Source organism: Cervus elaphus, chromosome 5, assembly GCF_910594005.1.
Source record: "Cervus elaphus chromosome 5, mCerEla1.1, whole genome shotgun sequence".
Lineage (NCBI taxonomy): Eukaryota > Metazoa > Chordata > Mammalia > Artiodactyla > Cervidae > Cervus > Cervus elaphus.
This window is the reverse complement of record NC_057819.1, coordinates 14,439,299-14,465,595: the sequence shown is the minus strand read 5'-3', so window position 1 is coordinate 14,465,595 and position 26,297 is coordinate 14,439,299. Positions and strand designations below refer to the sequence as shown.

Below are 26,297 nucleotides of genomic sequence, written 5' to 3'. Positions count from 1 at the left end.
AGGCCATGTGTTATATAATTCCACTTATATGGAATGTCTAGAATAAGCGAATTTATAGAGACTGGAAGCAGATTACTATATGGGGGGAATTAAGGGTGGCTGCTAATGGATGTGGGATTTCTTTCAGGGTGATGAAAATGATCTGAAGTTGATGGTAGAGATGGCTGCACAACTCTGAATATACCAAGAAATATACTAAAAATACATTTGAAATGGGTGTGCATTTTATGCTATATCCCAATAAAGCTGTTTTTAAGGTGTGTACAATGAGCTTTGCAAAGGGCTGGTGTGTGTATTGGGAAAGGGTGTTGGGCTTGGGACCCCGCGGAGGAAGTGGAGCGCTGGGCTCAGCCAGAAGGACCCCAGCTTAAACCCCAGTTCTGACCTGGACAAGAAGCATCGTTTTACCGCAGTACTTAGCTGCTCTGGAGCTTGTTTCCTTATTTGTAAGACAAGCATGATAGTATGACAGTATCCTCCTCACAGGCTCTTTTTGGATTAAATAGATGACGTGTATAAAGTTTCTTACACATAGCCACGCTCAGCAAATACTCATCCCTGTCTTTCAACCCTGAATTGCCATGAATCTGTGACTTCAGGCTAGTGAACAGACTCTGAAGCCCCCTTTGCCTCCCAGAAGCATCTAGTGGGTTAGGGTTAACGCAGTCAAGTGGATCCAAAATGTGAAATGAGGGGTTTAGACTAAGCTAAAAGCCTGGCCACTGCAGGAGTCTGTGGTGTCTTTGTTTCGATACCCTAAGTTAGTGGTCTGCTTGAGCCCACTCTGGTCTGTCCTGCAAGACCCCTGTCCTGCGCATGGCGGCTTGTGAGCCAGTGGGCACACCTGCATTGTCCTCCGATCCTGAAAGGCCTGTGCGGCATCTGTAGGCAGTGTCCTCCTGTCTGCCGGTCACCCCCATCTCTGCCTCCACCAGCTCCTTCTTCAAGGGGTCGATTGGCAGAGGGGCCTTGTTATAAGGGGGACGTTGGGAGTGTGGCCAAGAGCAGCTTTTCCTGTACCCTCGTAAAGCAGTTTTGTCTTGGATGAATAAGGACCCTTCAAGCTACTCAACACAAACAATGCTTGGGATAAAGGCAGATAAGCATGTGCCAGTGAGGCTGGGGGAGAAATGGAAGGGGGTGTCTCGAATGTCTCTGCCGTCCCTAAGCCAACAAGTCACATCTGTCCTTCGATCAGACACCTCGGGACCAGAGGAAATTAACTCCATCGGTGACCCCTGACCCCTCCCAACAATCCTAGGCAGCCCAGGGACCTGGTGAGCCCCATCCTGTGCTCTTCTTTGAACCCGAGGCCTCAGTGGGGCGGTGCCCAACACAGGGGAGTGAGTCCTGAACTCACCCTGAACGAGGCCAGCAAGTGGGGGTCAGACTCAGCCCTGCATCTGGATGTGAGGTGAAGGCGTTAGGCAAGAAGTGACTGCAAATGAAGACCATCTGTGCTCATTCCTGGGCCCTCCGCCCTTCTGCCCACACGTGTCCCAGCTGAGCTCTTTATCCTGAATGAAGAAGCCTTTCTCCCCATGAACGTATGCTGGTTCTTGCTTCTGCCTGAGTGCTGAATCTCAGAAGCCCCTTTGATGACACAGACACCTGGAGATGGGTGCAGGAGATAAACCCAGTCAGGGCCGAGGGCAGTTTGACCCTCCCAGGTAGAAGGTCATGGTCAAGGCAGATGTGAAGGGACAATTGGTGGAAAAAAAAAAAGCCGGATCCAGCCTGCAGGCTATAGTGTACTGACCTCTGGTTTAGCAGGCCGATCTTAATTGCTCAAACCCCCTCCCTTCTTAGTGTTGTCCCTTATTTTAGAGACAAAGTGCTAGAAAAGCCTCAGTCTCTTCAGTGATCACAAGAAGGTCGCTAACAACTACAAAAGGCCACCTTTAGAGAAAAACCTGCACCAAGTGGAAGCAACAGGAATTTGGAACTTTTACCCTCCGGCAGATGCTGAGAAATGAAGATTCTACTTTTTTCCCATTGTCCCTCAACGGAAGGCTGGGTGTTTTAATTAGCTAATGTTGGCAAATTGCTTTGAAGAAAATTGTAAAATGTTTCGTGCTCCAAGTGCCAAGAATTCTAATTAGCTTTCCTTAAAGATACCACCTGGAAGTGTGAGCGCTTGTTGCTCGAGGTCCCAGCCAGCAAGAATAACCTGCGGACCCCAAACCGGTTTTTAAGCAAATGCAACCGAATACAAACAGATCTCTACATTGATGTCACACTTTCTTCCTTCTGCTGAATCTGAGTCCTAGCAGCTGGGATATTAAGCCCCCAAAATGGAGGTTTGTTGTTGTTGTTTTTCCAGTGAAAGTCTGGTGGCAAAGGAGACATGAAACACAGTAACCCATCCATTTGTCGCTCGCCTGTGTTGCCTTTCAGAGTTTTAGCTTGTGTGTTGGAGGCCCTGCCCCGGCGCGTCAAGGTCACAGAGAGGAGGAGGCGGGCAGCCACTCAATCATGCAGCAGGGCCGGCTCCCAGGTCCCCGGTCTGAGAGAGACGCGTGTATGCTCTGTCGCTCTTAACAGCTGGGTAATGAATTTGCTCTCCAGCAGTTTCGTTTCGTGTGGTGGCAGTGGTGACGGCAGCAGCATCTGATCTGTGTCACCGTCAGAAGCAAGTGAGATGTAGTTAATGTGGACCTTAGCCACCGACGGGCATTGATTTGGAATCTCCAGGCTCTGACAAAGTCCCGCTCAATTGGCAGGGCCGGGCGCCGCGTGAGAGGAGGCGTCCAGCCCAGGGGCGGGGAGGAATTCCTTAGCCTCACCACCGTTGGCGTCTGGGGCCAGATGAGTCTTTGAGGTGGGGACTGCTCTGTGCACTGTAGGGCGTTGAGCGGCATCACTGGCCTCTACCCGCTAGGTAGTGGTAGCAGCCCTCCTTCCCAGTGGCGACAATGTCCCAGACACGGCCCGATGTCCCATGATGTCCCAGACACGGCCCAATGTCCCAGTGTGTCCCAGTGTCCCATGATGTCCCAGACATGGCCTCGTGTTCCCGAGAACCACCGGGTTAAGGGGAGGGATGGGGCAGGGAGTCATGTTGTCCAGGGGTGCACTTGTACCAGCGACCTAGTAGAGAGGGGGCTCCAAGCATCACTCTTGAGTCCTCTGTGCCACACCGTCCTCTAATCCATGAGCGAGTCCCAAAGGTTCTACCTCAATGGCATGTTCTGCAGCAGACCACTTCCTGCCACCCTGCCTCGCCTGCTCTCATTCAAGCCCCTACATTTCTGGTCCAGAAGAGGCGAGCAGCCTCCCAGCTGGTTCTCCCACTCCCCTTTGCTCCGTACAGACAGAGGGACCCTCGGGAAAGGAAAGAGAAAGCATCTCACCATCCTGCCGGGAAGCCCAAGGCTCCTTGGCACGTACCCTTGAAATCACCAGCCCCACCAGGTGATATGCTCTGTGGGCACCTCCCCTCTGCCCACAGACGTCCTTCCCTGGATCTCTGGTTGAATGCCCCTCTCCAGAGGCCTTCCCTCACCCCTAACCTGAAGACCAGACGTCTGTGTTCTCTGGGCCAGGGTCCTCAGCCTCAGCACTATTGCCGTTTGGGGCCAGACGATTTCTATAGTGGGAGCTGCCGTGGGCATTGTAAGACATTGGGCAGCATTCCTCACCCCTCCCCAACTGATGACAGTGGCACCGCCCACACCCAACTGTGATGCCCAGCAATAACTCCAGACATGGCCCACTGTCCCTGGAGAGGCAGGGTTGCCCTGGTTGAGAATCACCGCTTTCCTGCAGGTGTTTTATTTTTCTTCATGGCGCTCTCCGACAGGCTGTCCAATCTGTTTGTCTTCTTCAGTGGAATGCAAGCTTTAGAAAAGCAGGGACTTAGATTTGTCCCCTGCTATATTCCAAGGGCATAGAATGGAGCTTTGGACATGGTAGGTGCTCTGTAATTGTGTTGAATTACAATGCTACAATGCTACAAACTTCATGCTTCTAAGTAACTTGTGAGGGGATGGGGTCAAGGATTAGGGCAGGACTGGCCCTACAGAGTGTGCCTTAACTGGTCATGGACATCGAAATGCTGTGCTTTGGCCACCTGCAAGCTCTTTAAAGCATAAGGAAAGCTCGAGAAACCTAAGCCAGGGGTCTGGTGGAAGGGCGGCTCCAGAGCCCCTTCACCAGCGGAATAAGCACTTCCGGGGATAAGTGGCATTTTTCACAGGTGCCCAGATGAGCCTGCAGACCATCCTTGGATGGTCTCACCAGGCTCTGTTGAGAGTGATTGGTCTCTGGCCGGCAGACATTCTCAAATCGAAGGATTTGTGTGGTCTGGAGAGCCAGCACATATTCTAGCTTCTGTTCGTGGGTGTCTTGAGGATTTCTTTCCTGGCTGCAGGTGGTACTTGGAACTTGGCTAATGAGGGCAATTCTCCTTTTCTCCATCACCTCTCTCAGCATCACTGAGATTTCCAGGTGACGGCTGTGGTCGGGCGTGGTGAGCCCTACAAATACAGCTGCAAACCAGTGTCATGGAGGCAGGGGGCCCGTGTGCAAAGCCACGTCTTCCTCCTTCTGGTACTGTTCTTTCAGCGTCTGGTGTTTGCAGGTTATTTCTCCCACCTTATATTCATAGCAATGGGGGCATACTGTCAAGTGTAGCTAATTAGGAGAAATACGACTTCAAACTGAGACTCTTCCACTGACTGCATGGCTTTGGCAAATGTCTTCACTTTTTAAAAACTCAGTTTGCCAATCTCTACAATGGGGGTAATAATACCCAGGTATCCATTTCCTCATGAGGATGCCATGAAAAGAGCAGGGCTCCTCACCTGGCCTGGCCTACATAAGACCTCACTGGGGAGCTGCTATTATTATTTCCCACCTGCCAGGGCCTTCCTTTATCCAGCTCAGCCCTTAGACACAGGGTTCACCTGCCTCCTCCCTTCGCCTCTCGAGTGTGGCTCCTGCTGCCTCTGCAGTGTCATCGTCCCCACCAGCGAACGACTTCCCCCCTCCTGACTCTCGCCCCCTCTCCCCTCTTCCCAGCATGCGTATCTCATCACTGTGATTACGCCGTGTTAGCCACCGTGATTGTTCCATGCCTCGGCACCTCATTACTGAAATAAAGTTAACATTAATGGGAGTCCTGCAGCTAATCCCTGTGCTTACCTCTCCTGAAAATGCATTCCAGTGATTAGCAGGAGAGACACATGCATATATTCATTTAAGAACTCTTCCCGGCTCCCCCCTCTCCCTCCACATCTCCTCCTCCGTCTCTGCAGAGATGGAGGCCAGGGGGCCTTTTAGCTGCCAACGGGCAGAGGAGGCGGTGAGAGCCTTCCGAACTGGGGCAGGCAGGATTTTGGTAGCAGCCAACTTTTCCCCCTAGAAAAAGAAATGCATCCGTTTCCTTAGGGCGGGGTGCAATTACAAACAAAACCAACCTGCAGACAAAAGGCCTTGGAGGGAAACCGACCGGGAGCTGTGTGGTAGCCCCGGCACTTTCTCCTAGGGGACCTCGGTAACATAGCTTTAACCTTCCTAATGCACAGTCTCCTCCTCTCCTGAAGGGGATGTCAGCTCGGGGAGGATTATGTCAGATAAGGAACAGGGAAGAGCCTAAGGTCTCAGGGCTTGCTTCCCTCCCCTCCCCACCCCTCCCCTCCCCAAGGATCGCTTCCCCCCCACCCCCACCCCTGCTCCGGGTCTGTGAAACCAGAGGTCACGTGTGTCCATGGGGCTCCTTGAGGTCCCCAGTGTCGAGAGATGGCGCCGAGCACGATGAAGATGAATTTCTCCGTGACATATTATCATTCAGAAGAACTTGGGTGAAACTCACTCCGTCTTCCTCCCCTCCCTACCTGGGAGAATCTGCAGATCCCTCACAGGGTTCGGGAGCTGGGCTCCCAGTTCCACCCAGGTAACCAAAGCTCTCCTTTCCCGCACTGCCTCTGTCCTGATTAAAGCTGGGGGCAGGATGACCCCCACTCCCCGTGCAGCTCCCCCCAACATGGCAGCAGCCAAGAAAAGGGAGCAGGGGGACTGCAGAGGGGAGGCCTGGGGCTGTAATGAGATTCGCAGGCACCCTCACTCACCCTCCGTGTCAAGGAGACATTTTCAAAAAAGATTTGACACAGCATCGTCGCAGAGCCCTTTGCCAAAACGCAAGGTGGAGGCCCCCAGAGTACTTTAAGCCGGCTCCTGTTAGCAGAGCGGCCCGTCTGCATATTATAATCACGCCGCTCCAATTGCCCGTTAAGCAGCTGTTCCCACAAAGGGGGACAATAGCCCAGCCCCACCCCTTTGAGAGCTGATTTCAGTCTTGTCTTTGCCGGTGCCAATTCTTTGATCAGTTTTCACTTAGGATCTGGAGGGCATGTTACAAAGTGCTTTGGGCTGGCTGCCAACGGGCGCCTCACTGGAGCATGACAGGGGCCCAGAAGTGTCAGTGTTGGGAGAGAGACAGTGCTCACAGGATGCCTTTTAAAAAATAATTATGTTTGAATTTTAAAAGCAATCTTCATATATGTTAGTAGATTCATTTATATGGAAAGCTATGCTGGTTGCTATACCCTTTAATATTTGATGTCACATCAGCTTCCTTCACAGTTGGGGTAAGCGTTCTGTGGCATCTTGGGGACTTTTGGGATCCCTGGGTTAAAGAAAAAACAATGAGAGGGCTAGATACTGTCATTTCTTTTCCATTCCTCATCTGTTCTCCTTCCTCCCACACCTCAACCAGATGCTTTGTTGCTAAATTGATTGTAGAGGATCCGAGTGAGCAAGGTGGGAAATGGGAGGAGGGTGTCCAAAATAAATTTGGTTTGTTGGTGGTGGGAGAGGTAACTATATCTATTGTTTATTTTCTCTTTTATTGTGATAAAATATACCTAATATAGAGTTTACCGTTTTAACCATTTCTCAGTGCACAGTTCAGTGGCGTGAAGTACATTCACATCATTTTGCAGCCATCACCTCCATCCCAAACTCCTGAACTCTCATTTTCCCAAACTGAAACTGTACCTGTTAAACCCTAATCCCACCCCCACTCCCCAGCCCTTGGCAGCACCTTTCTACTTCCTGTCTCTATGGCTTTGACTCCTCTAAGAATCTCGTATGAGTGGAATCATACAATATTTATTTCTTAGTGTCTGATTTCTTTCACTTAGCATAATGTTCTCAAGACTCACGCATGTTGTGGTAGGTGTCAGAACTTTAACAACTAATATTGCATTTTTGTATATACTCCATTATCCATTCATATGGCCACTTGGGTTGCCCACTATTTATTGAATATTATGGTTTCCAGTCCACCATGTGAGGTGTTTGCCTACCTACAGATATCTAATTTAATTCTCACCAATGCCATTTTATAGTTGATGAAAGGAAGCCTGGAGAAATGAAGGGTCTTGCTTGAGGTAACCCACTATTAATTGGTGGTGCTGAAATTTGGTTTTGGGGCTTAGCACTATAGTTCTTGGCACTGCCTTAGTGGTTCAGTGGCCACAACTCTGAGCTTCCAATGCAGGGGGCTTGGGTTTGATCCCTGTTCAGGGATCTAGATCCCACTTGCCACAACTAAGAGTTCTCATGCACAACTAAGACCCAGTGCCGTCAAGTACATAAATAATATATAAAAATTAAAAAAGATAAAACTATAGTTCTCAAACATTCCAGGAATTGTTTAGGAGGTTCCTGGGCCCTGTCTTGACCTACTCAGAAGGTTCAGAAAGTCTGCAGTAGGTCCCAGGAATTTTTGTCTTAATAAGCATACTTCTCAATACAGGTCATCAGAGAACTAGAGTGTGCTTAATATCAGTAAAGTCTAGGGGTTTTGACTACTATCCTATATGATCTTGTTCTTAAGGGAGTTGGAGGCAGCTTTCACCCCAAACATTTTAAGATAAACAGAAGTGTTCTGGGTAAAGGGAGAGTTGCAACCCATAAGGCATTCACACACAGGGGCATCTGCGAGGGCCTGTAGTTTAGGCTGCAGGGTCAGCTCTGAGCTTCCTAGCAGCCCAAGCAAAGAGTGAAATAAGATTAGCCGTAACATGTATCTAGCTCGTAACATAAAACATACCACCAGGAGCACAGCTATTGTGTGCATTTTGGCCTGAGGGCTTCTCATTGAGAAGACCCTGTGCTATGATGGAAAATAGTCACAAACACCCCTGAATCAGTTTGACAGGACCATCATAGGGCTGTGTCTAGAGCAAACCAAGGTGCGGTGCTAATGAACCCTTCCGGTAGAGACGAACCTGGAGAAAAGCATACTAAGCTGTTTCAAGCCTGCCTTTCTGCAGGGGTGTGATGGAGCTCTTCATGTTCTGAAACAGATCCCCTGGCTTTTTGTTAGACTGCTGGCCTGCCTCAGCGGCTCCATTCTTTCCAGCTCCTCTCCTGAGCCTGCAGGTCCCCCCTGCCCTGGAGAGAAGAGCTCAGCGGGGGGCCTCTGCTTTAATGACTAGGATGCTTGTCTTTAAAGTTTGCCAAGCCCTCGTCCTCCAACCAGTGGCCAGTGTGGCCCTCCTCTCCTTCGGCATGCAAGAAAAGCTGCTGTCTGGTTGAGTGAGCTCTGCTATAAATCAAAGTGTCACCACTTAGCCAGTAGAAGTGATTTAATTAATCCGCTGTGTTGTCCCCTGAGCATCACTCCACCTGACTGCTAATCAACTTCCATCAGCAGGAGGAAAATACAGACCCCCTTTTACTGAACCACATTGCATGAGATGAAGGAGGAGAGGGAGGGGGAGAAAAAGTTAATTGTGGCAGGGGAGCTCAAACTGTCACAAGAAAAAAGTCTCTTGTCTGGCATCTGCCTCTTTACACACCGTTGTCCCTGTCTTGGGTGAGCTGCAGGAGAGGACCACGTTTTAGTGAGATTAATATAGACATTATCTATTGTCCATATCTATTTATCAAAAATAATATCTTGCCTAGAAACCCTTGACAGCTGGCATATTGCAAAAAGGAACTGTTCTCTTATCATGCACCCAGTATTTAGACCTTAAAAAAAAAAATCCCACACAGAACCTTCATTGATAATCAGATAAGACTGAGAGTTTATATATCTATCTCTTGGGCACAGGAACATTTTTGACAGATGACCACCCCAATTTCTGTCACATTCAGGTGAAATAAACTCAAGGCATTTCTCTGCAGTGTAATTAGGCAGATCTAGTTAATGCTATAGTGCTTTGAAGGTGAAATAAGCTTTTGTAATGAGAATTCCAAGTCCAGGATACATGAAACCTTCTTTAACACCCTTCAGTCTCCTTGAAACTCTTCACAAATGGCAGCTAGCACGGCTCCATTTTACAGTAGGAGAAACCGAGGCAAGCAAGGGTCAGGGAAGTTTCCAGGAACTTGCAGAGCCAGTGTGAGTGTTCTGAAACTGGGATCCATCCCTTGTTGGAGGAGAGGGGCTGCCTAAGATTCTGTTTTAAAGCACGGGCTTATCTAGAATTGGATTCTTTTCTGATTACTGAGCACTTACTCTATAAAGAGAAATTTATAGAAAGTCTCTTTAACAGGATAAAGACCAGAAAATCTTTCATCTGATCCAAAAAATGACATCTTGCATCAATTATACATAAACCTTGGTTTTTTCCCATCAGAGGACTCTCCTTCCTCCACCCTCCCCCACCCCCCACCCCAAGCAAACACGGAATGCCTGCCCTGCTGGGCTTTTGTGGGTGAGTCACCCTGTCTTTAAAGATGGGTTAGGGGCAGTGTTTACCTGCTCGGAACCCTGTGTTTCAGCAAAGATGTGCTTGGAATCAGAGCCCCTGATGTACTCAAGTTGATGGATGTGCCTTTTAAAGGAAAGAGAGCCCTGGAATCTAATTCCACTAACTCGAAATGCCCAGGGCGGTTAAGGACTTCCCTGGGCCCCTCCACATGTGACCTCTTTATGTGCATTATCACTGCTGGGCCAGGGCCACCCGCACAATTCTGGATGAGCGACAGGGTGAATGACAGGAGTGCTTCTCCATTATTATTAAGTCGAAATCTGATTAAAATGGATATCTGGGGCAGTCTTAAAGGGAAAGAGCTGCCGTTAAGAGATGCGGAGTTGCGTGTGGTCCGTCGAACACTGGGGGGCAGTATCACCTCTTCCCCTACCCTAGGATGTGGTTTCTCTAGGAACAGCTTTCCTCTTGCCTGAAGGAAAGCCAGGGCTACCTGGGTAGAGGAGAGATCCGGAGTCACTAGCTTCCACCAGCTAAAGGTCGCAGCACCCACAGGACGAGCGCTGCCTTCTTGCAGAGTGTGGGGGCCTGCCCCAGTCTGTTGCTGGGGCAGGGTAACAGGGGCTACCCATGGTGCTGGGTAGAATCCTGACTGTGCTTTTGATTACAGTTCCCTCTCTGGACTGAGTTTTCCTTATCTGCAGAATGGGAATGCCCATCTCCCAGACGGGACATGGGGATGAAATGAGATCATATATATGCAAGTCTGCAGCATGGCACTAGGGAAACTGATAATTCGAATCCCAGAGTCATGTGAAGATCCAAATCCTGCCAAGCCTCCCCTGCCTCCCCTGCCTCCCCTGTCCTTCACCCCCTCAAGGCAGGCATCAGGGAGTCCCTGCCCCCCAGCTCAAGAGGCTGGGACCCTCCTCTCCCCACCCACCAAAGCATTGTTGCCATGTGGAACTCCTTTCCTTTCACCTGTTTCCACCACAGCCGTTGAACCGCACTCCAGGCCCGGCTGCTGGTCATGTGGGGGCCAGCCAGGGAACCCTTCATTGTGGCTTTGTTTATTTTTGTACACAATTTAGAAACATCTGTTCTGACATTTTCCGGGGTCACAGACAGGAAGAGAATGAGGCTGATATTTCTCAGGTGTGGGGCCCTAGTGCATCTGTAATTGGAAAGTGGAATGGTTGGGTTGCTTCTCCATTTGTCAAAAACATTTCATTTGAAAGTGAAGTCAGGGTTATGGTGCCCAGGGGTTACATTGTATGCAAACAGGTAAGCATTAAAGGGAAGTCTTGGGAAGTGAGAAATGGCAAAGCATTAAGAAATCCATGGCATAGGTCTGTGCAACTTTCTTTAAGACAAAAGACCAACCATGGGGAGTTGACTGCAGCCCTTGTCTGCTTCCTTGCATTGGAAGCCTATATTCCTTTTCTCAGTTACTCCCCTTCTCAATGAATGTGGTAAAGGTGGTGCCCGGAGTTCACTGAAGGTAAGTGATCAAATGTATTGGTTCGGAAAATATTTACTGAGCACCTACTCTGCCCAAATCTGAACTAAGTGATACATAACATAATTATATTATGAACCAGCAGGTATCACCGTGATACTAAGGGAAGTTGGAGAGGGACTCAGGAAAGGTTTCATGAGAAGTTCGCCAGGCAGAAGATGAGGGAGGAGATCAGGAGACAGAAGGATGAGCTTCTACCAGGACCAGAAAAGGTAACAGAAAAAGTCATCAAATAGCATCATTCGATTATATACCAAAAAGTATGCTAACTACAGGGCTTCCCAGGTGGCTCAGTGGTAAAGAATCGTCTTGCAATGCAGGAGACATGTGTTCAGTCCCTGGGTCGGGAAGATCCCCTGGAGAAGGAATGGCAACCCACTCCATTATTCTTGCCTGGAGAATTTGCCTGGACAGAGGAACCTGGCAGGCTGTGGTCCATGGGGTCACAAAGAGTGGGACACACCTTAGCGACTAACCGCAACAACAATGCTAACCATTTTCTTGTTTTATCCTCCAATATCCTGCAAGGAGTAGGTGGTATTATCCTTGTTTTTCAGATGATGCTGGGGGAGACTGCATTGCTCAGCTGAGGTCAAGGCTAACCAGGTGGAGAACTAAGATTTCTCCCCAGGCCTGTCTGTCCCTCTCACCCCACCCCACATGCTGTACCCCAGCACTGCCCTACTTGGTATGATTCGAACGTAGAAAATGGAGCTGGAGAGGTGTAGGGAGCCAGATTGCAAAGGACTTTTCATGGTGTGTTATGGAGTTTGGACTTTTTCCTGTCGGCAGTGGGAAGCCAGCACAGGTTTTTAAGTGGATATTGATTCCATCACCAATGGGAGATGGATGGAGAAATAACCTGGGCCGGACTGTGCCTGGAACTTTGACCACCATCAGATTCAAGTCCTGCCCATCCAGCTTCTTGCCCATCCTCAGGGCTGACTAGCCCCTCAGCTGAAAGAACTAGACCACTAGGGAGGACGAATCTCATAAGTGATATAGGAAGGGAGCCGTTTTCTATTCATCTTTTTTGGCTTGGGTATGCCCTTTTTGTTCTTCCCCATAAAGCTCACATGTGAGATTTCAAAAATGCAGCAATGTGGTATAAAAGAGAAACAAAAGTAAAAGTTGCCTTCCAATTCATCTCATTCCCCAGATGTAAACAGCTACCAATTTCTTGTATAGCTTTCCTGAAATTTTCTATTCATGTATAAGGATCTGTACATATGTATAACTTTCTTTTTTTTATTTTGTCCATTTCTGCCCAGCTAATACATGTACATGGTTCAACATTCAAAAGGATTTTACTGGGAAAAGTGCCTCTCCCACTGCTGTCCCCAACCTCTCTGTTCTCCTCCAGTGTCACCATTATCTTGTATTTATGCAAATACAGGCTCATGCTTTGCACGTGTTATATCTATTTTCCCTGTAAGTACAAAAGCTATAACAAGTGCTATCTACACTGTTGTACCTCACACTCTTTTGCTTCATGGTAATTTTTAAAATTCCAATATTTAGATAGTGCTTACCAAGTGCCCCGAATTCTTCCAAGTGCTTCCTGTATTAGCCCACCGAATCCCATGACAGGGGCAAGTGTTTACAATCCTCGTTCACCAGGAGGAAACTAGGGCACAGAGAGATTGAGTGACTCACCCAGGGTCATTCGGTTAGTAAATTAGCCTTGACTGTAGGGCTGGAATTGAAATAAGACTGGAGAGGAGATGCCACTGGTAGCCAGGGCCAACCTGAAGATGTTTGGGTCTTGCTTTTTTGAGGCTATCAGCATACCTTGGAGATATTTCCAGATTAACACATACAGACTTAATTCTTTTACATGGCTGGATAGTTAACTTCAGTTAATTCGTCCCTTACCTATCGATAGATATTTCCGTTGTGTCTGATGCTCACCTCTGACCAGTGCTTCTGCTGAAGCATCCTTGTACGTACACCTTGCAGTGAGGAGCAAACGTACCTGCAGAATAAATGACCCCGTGGGCTTGCTACTCACCAGGTGTGCACACTCTACCTTTCAGTGGATGACGCCAAACTGTGCTCCACATGTCTGCACCAGTTTCCCCTCCCCCAGAGTGCATGAAGGTACCAGCCCCCATCCTCACCCTCCCTGAGCTTTATCAACCTGTTTAATCTTTGACAATCTTCCCACTGAAAAATTGGCTCATTGTAACGCACATGCATTATGAGTGCATTTTTTCATGTGTTTATTTGGCCATTTATAATTCTTTTATGAACTGGTTTTCCATGCCCTTTGCACAGTTTGTGCTTTGGCTTTGTCTTAAAAAAAAAAAAAAAAGAGAGAGATATTTAAGAGCTCTTTGAATACTAAAGAAATGTGTTACAAATATTTTTCTAGTTTATTGTTTGCATTTGTAATTTTTTTCACCATGGAGATTTTAATTTTTATGTAGTTATATATATTAATCTTTTCTTTATGGCTTTTGGGTTTTGTGTTTGCCTTTTCCTCTCCATGACTATATATATTTTTAATGACCAGTTTTTTTCTCCTTAGCCTTTTTGTGGCTTTAATTTTTAAATTGAATGCTAGTCCATTTGGAATTTATTTTGATGTAAGGAGTGATATAGGGGTCCAACTCCTATTTGGTTTTGAGGGGAACTTGTTTGGACTCCTTGATGCCCAGGTTTCACCAAACTGGGGCGGGGGGTGGACCACAGCAGGAAGCTGGGGGGAGAATTTGCAATGTGGCAATGTGGGGGGGTGCTGGGGCCACAGCAGGCTGGGGCTTCAGCCCCCAGGGGCTGTTGAAACCCAGAGTGGCCAGACCTCTGGCACCTGGAGAAACAGGGGCTTCTCTGGGGTGTATATCTGAGCTGAACACAGAGACTCTATCATCGTAAGGAAAGAGATGCATCTTACCTGTCTCCGTATATTCCCAGTGCTGCTTGCAGGCCCTGGCACAAGCTTGGTCATTATCGCATTGTATGGAATCAACTAATTCTGACCCCTGAGCTGCTGCTGACTTGTTGCATGTGATTTTGGGACTCAGCGCATCCCTTCACATCTCTGAGTCACACTATCCCCATCTGTGAAGATAGGACACTCCACCCCAGGAGCTATTGCAAGAGGTCTCCAGAGTAAAGGTGGAAATGGGTGTGATTGCACTTGATGAACCCCAGTGAGCTCTGCGGATGGAACATTGAAATGCTCAGCCACCTCTTTGCTGCTATCCATGTGTCTCAGCCTGTAATCAAATGAAGTTGTAAAAAATTATAGTTCATCTCCATGTGGGATGTGACTTTTTTATTTTTTAACTCTTAGTGAGAAAAGGCAGCTTCTGAATTTTTTCTGAATGTATTCTTGTACCCCCCAAAAATGTTGTCTATTACTATCCCCAAACCTCTGACATTTAGAAAGTAAAGCTGGGCTTGGAATGGGAAGGTCTGTGTGAAGCAGAATCAGGTACCTGCAGGGAACAGAGCAAGGAATTCACTGCCAGTCCATAGGAGAAAGTCCTGGGCGCTCAGGCTTAATTTGATCCTGAGTGAGACTTGGACCATTTTGTGCTTCAGTTTCTCTCAGTTGGTTATAAAAGAGACCTCACATCCAAGAAAAGTCAACCTAGAGCAGCCATCTAGACTCGTAGTTAAGAGGGTGGGTTCCAGAATCTGACCACCAAACTTCAAATCCAGCTCCACCATTTACTAGGTGACTTTGGACAGCTCACCTGCCTTGTTTGTCACGGGGCAGGTGAAGACCTGAGTGTCTGAGAAGCTTAGAACAGACTCAGGCATACAGCAAGTGCTTAATGAATGCACTTATCATCTTCAAATATTTTATTGGATTTGATAGCCTGTTATGTTAATATATCGAGGCATCTTTCGTTGATAGTCCCATAGGAGGTGCTTCAGGGAACCAGGGGTGATGGATACAAAAAGAAACTAGAGGGATGGTCCTCAAAGAACCTAGGAGATATGCTCAGATAGGAGAGATGCCACAAACACACATGAGAAGACTGCAGGCCTAGGGTTGCAGACTCTAACACCTATGGAGCACAGAGAGGCCTCAGGCAGGAGTGACGCATGCAGTATGACGCAACCATACGCAGATGACTGTGCTCCTTAAATCACAAAGGAGTGATCTGCTTCTCCACAAAGGAATATGCTTTCTCCATTTGTCTTGAAGCTTGCTCACCTAGATTTTTGGTGGAGGCCTGGCTACAGAGAGAGGGTTCTTTTGTCATCATAGAAACAACAGTGCATGTAAATGATCAGTGACAGCCGAGCCTGGCCTCAAAACCAGGGAAGAAGGGGATCCGTGGAGTCTTGGGATAAGGTGACCCCATCCAAAAGGGCAAGTCCTTGTGAGGCTAGAGCTTCTGCACTTCCAAGAGAGAGCAGAAATCAAGATTTTTATCATATTTTTTTAAAATGTCGGATACAACAGTTTTAAGATAATATGCTGGCTCAACACAGCATGTCCATGGGGATGAATTTGGTCTTTGGGCCCAAGATTTGCACCTTTTGCGTATAGCCTGTCTTATAAGCGTACTGATGTGCAATTCACACACATCACACAGTTGTTACGTAAGAAGCACTGCCTAGCTGAGCAATTTTGCCTTTCCAAATCATTCAGGTGTTGTCTCTTCACAGTCTCCACTGTTCCAACCCATAGTCTGCCATGATCCCTTTACACAAAACTGCCTTATAGGAAAAGATAAGTTGGAAAGCATAGTGTGTTTTCATACAATGTGTGAGGTTAGAAGAAAGATACTCAGGGTTTGAAGTTGTGCGATAATCAGTGCAGCTGCCATTTTAGATGTTACCTGGTTGAGCGTGCCGGTGTTCACAGCAGCATTAGCCATAATAGCCCGAAGGTGGAAAACAGCCCAGATGGCCATCAGCAGGTGAATCAAGAAACAAAACGCAACATATCCATACAATGGAATAATATTTGGCAATGAAAATGGTTGACGTGATACAGGTAGATGCCCCAAAATCTAATTTTCAAGGACAAACCTTGAAAATACGATGCTCAGTGAAAGCCAGGACCCCAAGATCACACTGTAGGATTCTATTTATATGGAATACATAGAATAAGCTAAACCATAGAAACAGAAAGGAGATTCGTGGTTTCTAGAGGGTGGAGGGAAGGGGAACTCGGATTCACTGCTATTGGTATGGAGTTTCTTTTAGGGGAGACAAAAATGTTCTAAAATTAGATTGCGGTAATGGTTGCACAACCCTGTGAATATATAAGAAAAAACACATTGAATTGTATGGTACGTGAATGGTGTCTCAAAAAGCCATTTGAAGAAAAAGGTGACATGATTCCTTCTTTGATGCTCTTTGCCACATACAGGGACAGCATCTGTCATCCCTGAATACAAAGGCCAATGACATAATTAGGACAGTTACAGCCTTTTAAATGCACTGGCAATTGGTTGCCACAGGCACAGACAACTGCAGTTCAGACCATTGGATCACTGGATCCTTATTATATTGTTTACTAATATTATGTTCCGAATCCATATCCAGCAGTGTAAACAGTCTTGTTAATTTTAGGTCTGTGAGGACAGGGGAATTTTTTTTTTTTTTTTTTTTAATGGACAGGGGAATTTTAAGAATGCCGGCGCCTCTTCCCATAACCCGCCTCGTTCCGGCAAAGGGAAGCCCGGCGGCTGTGCCACCAAGCCAGTGTCAAGTGTGAGCCCAGAGGATCTTGGCTCGCGGCCACCAGTTCATCCTGTTTGCTACCAGTTGGGGGTTGTGTGTGGGTGTGTGTGTGTGGTTATGTTTTCCTTTGGGCTGCCAGTCAAGCTTCGCCTTTATCCTCTTCACCCTCCAACCTGATCGATGTAACCCCACCAATGAGGGTGAACTGGACGGTCCCTGCCATTGTTGCTGAATGGACATGAATGAAGGGGCAGCCACGTGGCAAGAACCAGGTCCCGCATCTGGCAGCAGCCTCATCTGCTTTCTCTTAAAGGGTCCACACATTTCCCACCAGCAGAGAGCCCCAGTGGCAGTGTAGACCGTCCCGGGGGCCAGCACCGCTCTCCAGTCCCCTTGCCAAGTCTTACCCCTTTCCCCCAGAGCACCTTGCTCAGGGCTTCAGGCTGGCTTGGCTGATTCCCTGAGTTCACAGCACATTTGCTTTGTTGCCCCTCCTCTTCTCTGAACTCTGAGGTCAGTGCCCCTTCCTATTGCTTTTTCCTGGCTCCGTTGTTTCACTCTGGACTGTCACTTAGCACGCTTCCTGCCCGAATAGGACAAGACCTGGTAATGAAAGTCCCCCTTCACTCTGGGGGGCCCTTGAGCATTAATGGCCTCTGGAAGCAGATATTGTCTGACTTCCGGGAGTCTAAAGTGCTTGACCTGCGCATAATTACAAAATGACCTACCAGACAAGGAAATGTTTGTTTATACTTCATCTCTGTCGTCCCTGCCCCCCTCCCCAAGGGGAAAAGCTTGGCAAGGTCCATTCTCCTAAGTCCATTGTGAGTCCTTCCTCTGGGTTTCCGTCCTGTCCCCTCCCCTCGACCCGCCAGTGAAGTGGGTGGTTGAAAGCAGATGGAGTGAGTTTCTTGCTTAAAAAGTAGGCTGAGTTGTGCAGGTGGGTCGCCTTCCCGTCCTCACACCTGCAGCATGTATCTCTTGAGCTTATATGATGAGCCAGGTGCCACGTCGGACACGATGCTGTCGGAGTGTGTCTGATGTGGCCCCTGCCCTCATCGAGCTTGTAGTTTAGGTGACAGGTGCAAGATGACAGTAGAGGTAAGTGCTCTGATAGAAGAGTTCAGGGCACCTTGCAGGCATTTAATGGGGTCAACTGACCCATTAGTGGTGCTGGGAGGTTGAGGAGGTCAGAAAAGGTCTGGGTTGCATTAATCAGGCCTTGGGGGACCCCATTCTTTTTAAAAATTACATTTTACAATGGAGTTAGTATAAACCCAGGCTAGATTCATCAATATATAGTTGCTATTATAGTCACTTTGTTCTTCTGATTTTAAAAGAAGTTAAGCATTTTTCTCCTGGGCCCCTAAGGTATTGTGGGTCCTTGGCTGTGTCTAATGGAGAAATCAGCCCAGGAAAAGCTGCCCTGAGGAAGAGACAACTAAACTGAGATCCAGAGAATAAACAGTACTTAATTCAGTGGACCTGGCAATAGAGGCAGCACATGCAAAGGCCCTGTGGTAGGGGAACTAACCTTTGGAGAGTGTCAGAGATGTGTAGTGCAGAGAATAAGGGGACGCAGGGATAAAGTGAAGCTAGAGACAAGACAGGACCATATGGGACATGAATGTTATTGTGACCTTTGCCCCAGGGCAGTGGGAAATCGATAAGTTTTAAGCAGGGCAGTCTGGATGACTTCTAAAGATATCAATAGGAAAAGCTGACTGAAAAACCAATGATGCTCCCATGGGGACTTCCCTGGTGGTCCAGTGGCTAAGACTTCACGCTGCCAGTGCAAGCGACCCAGGTATGATCTCTGGTCAGGGAACTAGATCCCACATGCTGCACCTAAGAGTTAACATGCCACTACTAAAGATCCCACATCTGAAATGAAGACTGAAGACCCTGTGTGCTGCAGCTAAGACCTGGTACAGCCAAATAAATAAATATTTTTAAAAAGAATAGAAAACCATTATGCTCCCTATCCTCAAATTCTCTCTATTAAATCTAGTCACCAGAATGAGAACTGGTTTGAAATTGATCAGGCATCAAATTATGTTAAAAAGAAACTGAGACACAGCTGCTGGTCTGTGATTAGTGGAGAAGAAAAGACAGTATTTTGCCTCAAATTTCATTATGCTCCCCCAACCTGGATGGGGCCTTCAGGAAATAGATTCTGAGACAGAGATTGCATGTAGATTCCCGGAGTGTGCTCTGGGGAAGAGCATCTGTAAGGGAGTGAGGGCAGGACCGAGCAGATGCAGCAGGTATCAGGCATTCCCACGGGGCTCCCTGGAGAAGCATCCCCCGTGGAGGCCAGGGAGTAGGACCTTTGCACCTGCCAGATGAGTGGCTGCCACGGGGGCAGCGGGGAACCTCCGGTGAGCCGCTCTGAAGTCAGTTCCCGGCCAGGGTCTCAACGCCCAGCAGCCAACACCGCTGGCCCCCGAGGGACGCACTTTTTCTATTAAGGGCCTGGGAGTGGATATTTCCAGCTCTTTGGGCCATACGGTCTCTGTTGCAACTGCTCAGCTCTGTGGTTAAGGTGCAAAAGCAGCTGTAGACACTACATCATGAGTTGGCATGGTTGTTGGTCAATAAAACTTTTTATGGATGAAAATTTTTAATTTTAAATAATATTCACTTCTCACAAAATATTCTTCTTTTGCATTCCCTGCCCCCCACCCACCCCCAACCCAATCATTAAGAAATGTAAAAACCGTTTTTAACTTGTGGGCCTTGGACCAGGTTTGGCCTGTGGGTTGTAGTTTGACAACCCCTCCACCACAGCATAGAAGGAGACGCAGGAGTTGGAATCTTTGGTGTTTAAGTTGTCAGCTGTAGGCTAGTTGTCAGGGGACAGTTCCCTTCTCCCTTGCTTGTCAGTAAAACAGGAATATCTTGAAAACCCAAGCTCCTGCAAGGGGGGCTGAGTGGTGTTGGGAACCCGGGGCAGGCTCTGTTAAAGCATTCCTGAGTCATATTCAGAATACTGAGTACCATGGATACATTTCTCCATCCAGTACTGCCCTTTAGGCCCAAGCCATGCTGGAGTCTAAAGAAAACACGTGTGTCTGCTAAGGAGCCTGGTGACATCCTAACTGCACAAGGGGGAAACAGAGTCAGAGTTGGTTTAGCATTTGGGGGGTTTTTCCCCAGCGTGAAAGTCACTTGGGACTCAAACCTACACCAGGCAAGTTCCTGTCCTTTCTGTTTCTCATTCTGGAGAGACCAGTAGTCCCCTCTCCCTTCCTCCTTCCTTCCCCTGCCCTCACATTCTCACCATCTCATCACCTATGTGGTAGCAGCCCTTGTTAGTGTCCTAACCTAGGTTGCATACCACAGGACTGGGTTTCCAAAGCTGCCTGCAGGAGGCCTCCGAGTGCTTAGAGATGAAAAGACACAGTCTCTCCAGCATCCTCTTCCCCCCAACCCCCACAGGAGCGAGCACATATCACCATTGCACAGCCCAGAATGCTCCAAAGGAACACTAAGTCTGGGTTTGTGACTCTAAGACTCACAAATTGCAAGAAGAAACTAATAGAACATCAACTTTGAATTTCACTTCTGTCTCTGGCCTCTTTCCTTGACAGGTGCGTGTTCTCCTCAACCTGCATTCGTGGTTCACCTCATTATTGGTTTCCATTTATTTTAGGGGTCAGGAAGTGATTGGGAGGGGGCAGAATGCCATTTTAGCGAGTCACAGCTCCCAAAGTACATTGTAGAAGTCGCTGGCCCTTCTGAATGTCTGGGGTCACCCCTGACCTCGGGGCCAGTTCTCAGCTTTCAGCACAGCTCAGCTTGGCAGCTGCCACTGTGCCTTGTTGTTTGTTGTCCCATTTAGCTTGTTCATTTGCACCCCACCCTTGTTCTCGTTCTGTTCTATTTCCTTCCTCTCTTACTCTGGTATTATTCTGGCTATCGTGGGAGAGAAAAGGTACAGCGTTTCCATCTGTCACCTAGTGGTTGTCTGGGTGTGACAGCTGGCACTGAAGGAGCTGGTCAGTCTTCCTGTTCCCCTGCTGTGTTCTCTACGCCTGGGTCTGAGTGCCATTTTCATCTCCATTCCTTTAGTCCTGGGATGTGTTTGCTTCTGACAAAGTTGATAAGCCTCGTGGAGAAGATAGTTCATGGATAGTTAGTGGATCAACTAGATGGAAACTCCTGCAGGCTCAGAATCATGCCTTGTGTTTATTTTCCTGTATCCCCACAGTGCCCAGAATAAATCAGCCTTCTAGAGTCACCTGTTGGTTGACAGGACAAGTCTAGTGTTTCTTGGATCCCACTCTCCTTCTGCCACCCAGGCCCTCATCATCTGTTTCTTGGGCCTTTATAATACTTTCCTATTTCACCTCCCTGCCTGTCCCCTCTTCCCCATTCCCAGTGAAGTTCAAATATTTGAGCCCATAACTTCCACTATTTGGCCTAAGTTCGCTTGGTGGGGCAGCAGGGAGCCCTGCTATTTGGATTTTCCTGGACTGTGTGAGGGTGAAGGGGGCCCATTTCTTATCCATCTCCATATCTTCAGTGTGTGTCAAAAGGCCCAACTCTTAGTGTGTGTTCAACAGTGTGTGCTGAGTGAATGAATGAAAGGACAGGAGGAACCTCTTTAACTCGGCATGCTCCCCTCCAGCTCTCTCTAATCCCAGGCAGGATGAATTCTTCCTACTCTAAGCAAAATCTTTTGGTTCAGCATCTACTGGCACGTATTATAAAAATCCTCCTCAAAGAGGGGGATCCAGAAGGAGCCTGCCGTCAAATGAGTTTGAGGACTAGCTGCATCCCCTTTACACATTCTAAGACTGACCATGCACTTTGGCATTTAAAGACTGAGACATCCCATGTTTAGATACCTCTTTAGCTTCATTCTTTTGCTTGTGGATATCCAGTTTTCCCACCACCATGTGTTGAAGAGACCATCCTTTCCCCTGTTGTGTCAGTAATTACTGATTTTTATTTCAGAGCTTAAATGCACAAGGATAGCAGTGGTAGTGGTAGAGAAGGGGTCTATTAGTGTTACCTCGGCCTAGGGACATCTTTCAACTAATTCTCCTCCCCAGTTTGCCTGGGAGTGGGAGGTGTGGAGACTGGCCAGGTGAATGTTGAAAAAACTCCAGGTGAGGACATACCTGGTGGTACAGTAGATAAAAATCCACCTCTCAATGCAAGGGACATGGGTTTGACCCCTGGTCCGGGAAGATTCCACATGCTGAGGAGCAGCTAAGCCCACGCGCCACAATTACTGAACCCACGTGCTGCAACTACTGAAGCCCATGTACTTAGGGTCTGTAAGGCTGCACACAGCAACAAAGACCCAGCACAACCAAAAATAATAAAAATAAATAAATAAGAAAGAAAAAACTCCAGGTGATCCAGTATATGTGCCCCTCTTCTTCTGGTTAACAACCTAGAACCAACGGAGGACAGAAATCATTAAATCGACCGGAAGCATCACTGTGCCGGGTAGAGACACTTTGCCCGTGGGATCTGCTTGGCTAGCATGGACTTTGTTCCTACTGGGTTTTCCCAAAGCTCACAGGTGAGCTCACCCACCTGTGAGCTCTCCGGAGGCTCGGGGATCTGGCTGCCCAGGTACTGAGGAAGAAGTGCTGGCTGTCCTGTACTTGGACAGTCCAGGAAGCACCCTGAGCGTCTGCCTGCAGTTTGCACATCCATTTGAAAGGCTCCCTTGGGGGAAAAGGGAGGAAGAGCTGCTGAAGGGAAGAGAGGAAGGACAGACAGTTGGTCTGCATGGAAGGCATCTAGCACAGGTGTGTGTAGCAGCAGATGTCAGCCTGCAGCAGAACCCCCACGGTCTCCTGGCCCTGCAAAGGGAAATGAGAGGGAGAGGGAAGCCGGCTGGGCTCCTGAGGAGCCGTAGCCTGGAACTGCAGCGCCCGCCTCTGTGTATATAGCACTCACACCTGCTCCTCCCCTCCAAGTATCGATCCGAGGCCTGGAGTACACAGGCATCTCAGAGAGCTGGGTCTTCACCACAGGCTTACTGGTGCTTCTAAATGATTCTTACCTGGGGGCTGTGTTGCTGTGTCTCTGAACACCCACTCAAGAGTCCCACCAAGCCTCCACTTTGGCCACAGTATGGCTGAGGGAGCGGCCAGGGCATCCAGTTTTGTCTGCTGGAGATGACCATTCACAGGAAACTAGATCAGGCGGAGGAAGAAAGGGCCCCAGAAGCAAAGCCTGAGCATCCTGGGTTCAGCAGAACTTTTATCCCTTACTCTCACTGATGGCAGGCAAACCAGTGGAGGTTGGTGGTGGAGTGGAAAGGGCGGGAGGTGAGCGGGGGCAGCAGGAACAGGAAACAGCAGGCACCACCACTCGTGTTCACAGCAAAGCATGGCTTCCCCATCAGCATCTCTACTGTGCTTCGGAATCCTCCTCAACAGCCGCCCTTGCAGTCAGCGCTGGCCCTGGAGAGGAAGAGGAGAGCTGTCCTGTAGGATGCTTATCCTGGCTCTGTCTCTGTGGCCTCTGTGCATCTGGAGATATCCCTCCACCCATGAGACTTTCGTTGTCCCAGCTGGAAGAAGCAGGAAAGTTGCTCCTCCCCAAGTATTTGTTCTCTCTTTGCACAGAGGCTGGAACAAAAGCCCAGAAATCCCTGCTCCAGAGTTCTGTGTGGTGTGGAACCTGGGAGCCCTGGGAAATTGTCGAGCCCAAAATTGAGAGACAGTGTGGGGCCAGGGGTATGTGTGACCAGGGAGATCATGGTGTTGATGATAACCACCCCCACCCCCCAACACAGGGTGCTGCACGGGCCAGCCCGATCTGAATACTCTGCATGTGTGAGTCCATTCAGCACCCCCAGCCATCCTGGAACTAAGCACTGAAACCTTCCTATCCCACACACGAGGAAATGGACTCTCAGCCAGGTTGAGTAACCTGTCCACACAGCTGCTGCTGCTGCTGCTTCTACTACTAGGCTGGGATCAGATCACAGGAAAGCTGGGTTCAAAGTCCATGCTTTTAACCACTCTTATGCTATAAAACAAGCAAACAAAAAAATCAAATCCAAAATCAAAAGCTGATTTTCATCCACCAGACTGATGACAAGTAATAGGTTTGATACAATCAAATCACCATGAGGCAGTGGCGAAGGGCCTATACCTCATTACGTCCAAAAAGGCCTAGAGGGCTAGGACTGGGGCTGGAGGCTGGTGGGCACTTTCATCTTAGCTTGTGTTTATTCTGCAATGCAGAATATACTTGTACAGGACTTGGGTTCATAACTCATAAGAGAGAGAGAGAAGTGAAGATGATCAGGGAAAAGAACCAAAGATAAAGACCTGGAGGGTTTTCGGAATCCAAAACCTTTGAATGTGAATTCAAACTTTGAGTGTGACCTCTTGGCTGCAGAAATTCTGCCGGCCTTGAGGCTTGGAGAAGCTCATGTTTTCCTCCAGCACACATTTCTTTACTGAGGACCCCTGTGTTCCAGGCTCTGGGTCAGGCTCTCGGCTCTTTCCACACTAACCCAGGGTGTGTCCTGACGGTACCGTCTCACGTCTCTCCCCAGTCCGGGTGCCTCTGTGGCGATGAGGTCACGGCCGCACGCAGGGAAGAGCGGGTTCACCCCTCAGCGCCGATTTGTGCTGGGCTGCTGCCCCAGAGCAGCTGCTGCAGCAACATTTACTTTGTACAGCGGCCAAGAGAGAGAGGGAGAGGGAGGGGAGACAGCGAGCCGGCAAGAGTGAGCGCGCATGAGCCTACCCCATTCCAAAATATTTCTGACAAAATCTGGCACTCCTGGTTCTAATCAAAATACTGAACTTTGGAACAAATTAACATTCCACAGCCTCGCAGGGAAGGAGAACTCAGCCGAGACAACTTCAGTTCACAACCACAACAAAAATAGCTTCTCCCGGGGAAGACACAGTCTGCTAACAAGGTCACTTTTGTTTTGCTTCCCCTGCCATCTGGCTGAGTGGCACCAGGGGCTGGATTTGGTACCGACTTCTTCTGCCGAGAGTGGATGGGAGCCGGGTGGCACTGCAGAAGGCTTCTCAGCCTCCTGGCAAAGGGTGCCGGCACAAAGTTACCTTCAGACACCCCCCAGCAAGCACGCAGGCAGATGGAGCCCCGGTTTCACCCAGCCCGACTCAGCTCTGAGCTCCGAGTGTGCAGAAGGTGTGACACCAGCAGACAGCAACAAGCAGGTGGGAGTCAGGGGAGAGTGAAAAACACGACAGGATGGGGAAGCTATCTTCGTCTTGAAAAACATTCCAGGACTCAACGCAACACTCGCTCTGGCAAGTCGGGAGTCTGAGTTCCAGAAGGCGAACAAAGAAGCATGATTTTGGGTTTGGGTTTTTTTTTTTTTCCTTTTCCTCTTCCCTTCTGCTTGCAAGATTCAGCCCCTCTCTATCATTATCAGGGATGTTCAGTAACCTCCCTTGGCCTGTTTCCTCGTCTGTAGGACGGAATCACCTGCAGTCGTGGGTGAAGAGAGCGGATGTCACTGCCTAAGGACGTCAGGCTGAAATTCCCAGAGAACACGAGTGCACTCTGACCTGGTAGCCCAGGAGGGCTTCCATGTAGAAAGACCCCTCAACAGCCCTCTATAGAACTTCCAACATGACATAAACAGTCTGCCCAGAGTTACTTCATTTTGAAGGTGGGGAGCTGGGGTTTGAACACAAGCCTTTTTCTTACGAAGATTCTGCTGCTTCTTCTATACCAACGATTTTCAATCTTTTAAAAAAGGATCAAAAGCCATGAATATCCACAACGGGTTCACAGCCTACTAAAACCATGTCCCTCCCATGAGGAATCTGTTCGTGCTAAGTTGCTTCAGTCTTGTCCGACTCTTTGTGACCCTATGGACTGTAGCCAGCCAGGCTCCTCTGTTCTTGGGATTTTCCAGTCAAGAATACTGGAGTGGGTTTTCATTCCCTTCTCCAGGGCATCTTCCCAACCCGAGATCGAACCCCCATATTATGTCTCCTGCATTGACAGGCAGGTTCTTTACCACTAGTGCCACCTGGGGAGAGGAGTCTAGGGAGCTTAGTTAATTATCATAGTAGATCTGCTGGGAAAACAAACAAAGCTTTAGTAAAACAGAGAAGGAATCTTTAAAATGACCTAAAACCTCCCTACCCTTAAATGAAGGAAAATAAGTTCATTAGAACATCTCCTTTTAGGGTTCCCACATCCACTCGCCCCCATCCCCTGCCAAAAGACACATAAGGAAACTTTGATTTCAAGTGAGTTAAATCTGGTCTCCCAGGGGTCAGAGGTGGGGTGAGTCTGGTGAAAATCTTGGGACTCTAAAGTTGTGTCATTGCTGCCTCTGGGGAATGGGGTGAACAAGGGGAGCCCAAGGTCCCACTGTCGCAGGTGGCTCCTGAGTCAGAACTGAGCTATGATATCTGGCATAGGGTTGAAAAGGTCGAGAAGAGTCCTGGGACCATTTGCAAGTGTTCATTGGTGTTAAG

General features: G+C 48.5%; 1 protein-coding gene across 13 annotated transcripts in view; it reads left to right on the top strand.

Annotated features, from left to right (window-relative positions):
• Positions 1-26,297, top strand: part of SPRING1 (SREBF pathway regulator in golgi 1) — a 186,546-nt gene that overhangs the window by 28,165 nt on the left and 132,084 nt on the right. The window contains exon 6 of one of the 13 annotated variants that reach the window (XM_043901755.1): positions 23,194-23,318. The exons of 9 other annotated variants lie outside the window; for them this stretch is intronic. In XM_043901755.1, the coding sequence (XP_043757690.1) occupies positions 23,194-23,303 (110 nt within the window). In that variant the 3' untranslated portion in view covers positions 23,304-23,318. Of the gene's footprint in view, positions 1-127; positions 268-1,587; positions 1,650-11,275; positions 11,368-23,193; positions 23,319-26,297 lie in introns of those variants that run through there. 3 more of the 13 variants (XM_043901757.1, XM_043901760.1, XM_043901766.1) reach the window with 3 other exon arrangements.